General features: G+C 41.8%; 1 protein-coding gene across 1 annotated transcript; it reads left to right on the top strand.

Moving 5' to 3' along the window:
- The first annotated feature begins 209 nt into the window (after nt 1-209).
- On the top strand, nt 210-1,033 carry LOC138430834 (coiled-coil domain-containing protein 25-like). The gene is made up of 2 exons (XM_069572845.1): nt 210-344; nt 385-1,033. Exons 1-2 carry the CDS (start codon nt 269-271, stop codon nt 702-704), a joined length of 396 nt encoding a protein of 131 aa, XP_069428946.1. The 5' UTR covers nt 210-268; the 3' UTR covers nt 705-1,033.
- Nucleotides 1,034-5,348: the final 4,315 nt, after the last annotated feature.

The following is a 5,348-nucleotide window of genomic DNA, read 5'->3' as shown; positions in this document are numbered from 1 at the left end:
CACAGAATCGCATAGTGCACAGAGCCCAGAGTACATACTCCGTATGTGTTGAATAAATAAATCAATAAAGGATTAGATGAATGAGTAAGTGAATGAATGAATTAGTATAACTAAGGTCCACTTTGATAGTATCAGTCAGGGCACCAGCAGGAAGCATGTGGAAAATTCAAATGGGGAAATTTAGGTAAGTTTAAAGAAGGAGGATCCTGAGCTTCCAGGTTTGAGTACTGCTGCTGGGCGCTGTAGTTGTCCCACCGCCGCTGGGATCATGGTGTTCTGCTTCACCAGTAGTAGCGTTAACTCATCTGCTTACACTATTTACATGGGAAAGGATAAATATGAAAGTAAGTTTTCAAAAGCATTTGATCTTGAAATTTTCAGCAGATGAAGATCTGATAAAGTATGGCTGGCCTGAAGATATTTGGTTTCATGTGGACAAACTCTCTTTGGCTCATGTGTACCTTCGATTACATAAGGGAGAGAAAATAGAAGATATTCCAAAGGAGGTGCTGATGGACTGTGCCCATCTTGTGAAGGCCAATAGCATTCAAGGCTGCAAGGTGAACAATGTGACTGTGGTGTACACGCCGTGGTCTAACCTGAAGAAGACGGCTGACATGGACGTGGGCCAGATTGGCTTTCACAGCCAGAAGGATGTGGAAATTGTGACAGTAGAGAAGAAAGTGAATGAGATCCTGAACTGATTGGAAAAGACCAAAATGGAGCGGTTCCCAGACCTAGAGGCAGAGAAGACATGCAGAGACCATGAAGAGAGAAATGAGAAGAAAGCCCAGATTCAGGAAATGAAAAGGAGAGAAAAGGAAGAGATGAAAAAGAAGAGGGAGATGGACGAGCTTAGGAGCTATTCATCACTAATGAAAGCTGAGAACGTGTCTTCAAATCCGGATGGCAATGATTCAGACCAATTCATGTGAATGGAGAAAAGGACCTTTTAAAGATGTGAATTTGGGGCAGTGTGCAGAAGTTTTCATTTCATCTATGTTCTGAGTCATAAAAAAACAACCAACTAAAATTCTGCCTTCATAATATTCTACAAATATTACCAACTTCAGAGTTAAAAAAGTGTTCCCTTTTTTTGCTGTAAGCAAAGGATGAGATGAATATATATGTATATATAAATGTGTATACAGTATAGTTGGACTTTAATATAGCATATAACTTTAGGAAAGTGAAAATATTTTTGCCAGAACATGCCTTGGAACCTCGCGAAAGTTGGCCACCCTTGTTCTTGGAATAGACTCTAGAACGAACCAACTCTGAAAAGTATTTCTATTACTTCGGTCTGTCCTGAAAACAGATGCCTTGAAAAGCTCCTCATATTCTTAAAATAGTCTCAGTTCTGTTAGGAAGAACATATTGATGAGCAATATAAGTGAATGTTCCTCTCACCCCTGACTCCCTGATTAAGGAAAAAAAAAAAAGATCTGGGTTTTGAAAGTGATAGTGATATTTTCAGAAGATAACTGGCTTTGGTGGTCATATCCCATAGTGCCACCCGAGTTTGTTAATGGATCTGCCCTCATCTCTCAGCTTCTCCAGGCTTCCACCTGCTACATCCTTCCTTTTCCCGTTGAGAGCCTCCACCCAGGCACCATCAGACTTAAGAAAAAGAATAGTCAATGTTAATCAGGGTTGGGCCTTAAGGCAGTTTTTACCTGAGCCCCAAGTTGTATATTACAGCTTCTGGCTCCAGAGTCATTTCTCAGCAGTGAGGGAAGAAACAGGAAGGAGTGCTCTGTGAATTCCTTTGAAGATGTAGGTTACCTGGTTTCTGTCTTGGGATGTAGCATAAAGCCCAAGTCTACTTGGCAATTATGGTTTAGAAAGACTTAAGCATTTCACTTGCCAGCTGAGTAGTTTGTTATTTACTTTGAAATAATATTTATTTTGAGTGGTAATCCCGGAGTTCAGATTCCTTAGCTGTAGACTCAGTAACTTAATAGGTAACAGTCCTGCTCATCTGAACCACCTGCCTTCCAGGGTGATTCTGAATAGAAGAGAGATCTCTGTGACAATCTGTAAAGCAACTGCTATGGAAAGAGACAAAACAATGAAAAGGAAAGACACAAAGTCTGTGGGTCAGAAGGCAGAGAGGTTCACACTTTAACCACACCCAGAAGTCTTCAGCTCTGTTCCAACCCAGCAAAAGCGCCTCCTCCAACAGATATTCCACCTGTAATAGTAGAATAGAAACAAGACTTATTTCTGTTTTTCCCAAGTTGGTGTGTGGGGTTGAACTGGAAAACGTCTTGGGCCAAATTTTGAGAGAGGGTGCAGAAGATGACTGCATAGATTAGTGATTATCTCTGTATATATGTCTCATGATAGCCCAGAATTCTGTGAGTTGGAAATATAACAATAAAGACTCATGTTTTATTTGGGAGAAAAAAATAAAATAAAGAAGGAGGTATTTATAAAATGGAAGGGAACAATAAGGATGGTAAAATACCCAAGAGCCAAAGAAAATGTGGTGTCTACACCTCACAGAGCAAGGGCAGGAATCAGGTGCAGGAATAAGAAGAGGGAACTTGTAAGACCAATTTGGGGGTGGGGAGGGGCTTCCCTGGTGGTCCAGTAGTGAAGAATCTGCCTGCTAATGCAGACGACATGGGTTCTTTCAATCCCTGGCCACCTAGGAAGATCCCGCATGCTGTGGGGCACCTAAGCCCATGCACCACCACTGCTGAGCCCATGCAGCGCAGCTCCTGAAGTCTGGGTGGCCGTGAGCCTATGTTCAGCAATAAGAGAAGGCCCCACAATAAGAAGCCCACACAGCAAAACTAGAGAGGAGCCCCCGCTCTCTGCAACTAGAGAAAGCCCCTGTGCTAGCAACGAAGACCTAGGGCAGGCAATAAATAGATAAATAAACATTGTTTGAAAAGACAAATCTGCCCAGCAGTTGTGGACTTCATTTGGGATGCAGCCAATCAGAGGAGACCCAGTAGGAAAGGAGCCTGGAAGATAAATACCCAGAACTTGCCTCCTGTTGCCTCATGTATCCTGCTGATGCCTTTCATCGGCCAAACCCAACTGCAGGTTGTGGGCCAGGAAGGCTCTTAATACAGCCCTGAACAGCCAGGGCTCGAGCACAGAATGTTGGAAAGTGAATCTGGAAAGGAAAATGGAAAATGTCCTGCACACCTGCTGTCACCCTCTGTCACTTACAATATTTTATGGGATGGGATAGAACAAAACTATTCTTTGGAGTTAGCACACCTTTGCTATGGAAGGTAAATTTCGTCTCCATCAGAAAATTTGTATTTCAGACTTTTGCCTGTAGATCACTTGTTTGTTCCCTTTTAAAATAAAAATATTCAATCCTTGAATGATTTGGATTATTTTACTTTAAATCACTATAGTTGAGATTGTTTTCAGCAAATCAAGAACTAGCCTTTAAGAGGATGTCTAAAGGCTACATTCTCTGGCCTGTTCTATTTAGATGACTAGGAAGAAAAAGCATTGAAATTTGCTGAAAGCTTCTTTAGAAATTTTTTTGAAATGAGCCTTAAAAAAAAATGGAAGCAAAGTAAAATGAAAGGAGCTGAAGCAACAGTCCTACTTGGAAAGATAAAACTAACAGCCCTGGCTAAATATAGCATCCATAACTGCTCATGAGAAACATCTGGTGGAGAGAATGCGTTTATCAGGTGACACTTTTGAGAAAGTGCTCAATTCATTTAGGACATCATAACCATACCAATATACAATACCCCTAAGAAGATGGAACGGGAAACAGACAAAGTTTGGCATCACTCCTGATGTTGAGGGTGTATTGTAAATGGTCTTAACCTTTTGTCCTATTGTATTGGGACTTTCTACCTATGAAACGCTTCTCCTTTCTTCACTGAGCATTTACTTTGCTGTTTAGTCATGAAGTCATGTCTGATTCTTTGCAACCCCATGCCAGGCTCCTCTGTCCATGAAAATTTCCAGGCGAGAATACCAGAGTGGCTTGTCATTTCCTTCTCCAGGGGATCTTCCTGACCCAGGGATCAAACGTGTGTCTCCTGCTTGGCAGGTAGATTCTTTACCACTGAGCTTCCTGGGAAGCCACGTTTACTTTAGGGAACTTAAAGAGACATACAGACACATACTCACACAGAAAGGAGAACCGGTGACTCCACCTGCAGGGCAATAGTATAGTCACCGGAAGGATGCTGGCTCACTTCTGGAGGGAGGCTGAAATAAAAGAGTTTTTTAGACATCGAGGATGCTGGCATAACACAGTAATTGAGTAGTAGGACTAGAGATCTCTAGGGATTTTGTTTGAGGCTGTTGAACATGGTGGTACTCTCTGGTAATCCGGAGACGCATAGTTTGCCGTGGAAATACAGAGAAGGCTGTTTTTTGCTTCTGAATTCCATTACTCTGCAGGGTAGCTCTTCTTTCTGTCCTGAGCTCTCGGGTTGTGTGATCTCCTTCTGTCTTCGCTCATGACTGGAGCATGCCACTTTTACCCCTTCTTTATGGATGTATACATTTTTTTCTCTATGCTGTTATTTTTTATCAGCAAAGAACTTCTGTTCAGTGTAATGACTGCTGCTGCTGCTAAGTCGCTTCAGTCGTGTCCGACTCTAATGTTTACTAATTTTCAGTAAACTCACTGCCAATCTACTCAGTTCCTTTTTACCCTTTTAATGAATTCTTGACCTCTCTGAATCGGTGACCCTACCATATCGTCCTTCCCGATCCCAGTAAATCTTTAACTATAAATGATTAAGAAATTGTTCTCTCTCACTTCTCTTTATCATTTCTCACTTCTTTTGAGCCTCCAAACTGCTTTTCTCCCTGCAGCCCTGACCCCTACTTCAAACCTTCTAGGCCTTTAATAGGTTTGTATCTAACTGACTTCAAAAACCTGTTCTATCTGTTTGCTCTCTTTAGATCTTACCTAGATTATTTTCTCTATTGTTATCTACAAAACTGAGTAACACTGGGACACTATTGGGAGGTATCAAATTGGATGCCACTGCTGTGTCTGTTCCTGCAGACACAACAGGTACCCTATGTCTAGGCTCTGCGCCATTAATGATCGCATCTGACCCTTCCACTAAAAGTGAAGTGTTCTCCCCACATCAGAGATTTAAAAACCCCAAGATTCAAATTGAGACCATCGTGGTGGTAAGTGGAAGAAACATGTAATGAAACTACTTTTTAGTACTTCTCAATCCTCGTTGTTCATGGGAGTCATGTGTATCAGTCTCTTTCAACATTGACTGCACACGCAAATCACCTGGATCTTAGTGAAACACAGATTATGGTTCAGCAGATCTAGAGAAGGTCCTAAGAGTCCGCATTTCTAAAAAGGTCTCAGGCGGCACCAGTGC

The sequence above is a fragment of the Ovis canadensis genome, chromosome 26, assembly GCF_042477335.2.
Source record: "Ovis canadensis isolate MfBH-ARS-UI-01 breed Bighorn chromosome 26, ARS-UI_OviCan_v2, whole genome shotgun sequence".
NCBI classification, from domain to species: domain Eukaryota; kingdom Metazoa; phylum Chordata; class Mammalia; order Artiodactyla; family Bovidae; genus Ovis; species Ovis canadensis.
This window is presented reverse-complemented; position numbering and strand designations above follow the sequence as displayed.

What these genes read in the sequence shown, in the direction of transcription:
- LOC138430834 (XM_069572845.1), top strand. Translation starts at nt 269, where the DNA reads ATGGTGTTCTGCTTCACCAGTAGTAGCGTTAACTCATCTGCTTACACT. An exon ending in GGGAAAGGATAAATATGAAA is followed by an intron (nt 345 to 384) that starts GTAAGTTTTCAA and finishes AATTTTCAGCAG; the next exon opens with ATGAAGATCTGATAAAGTAT.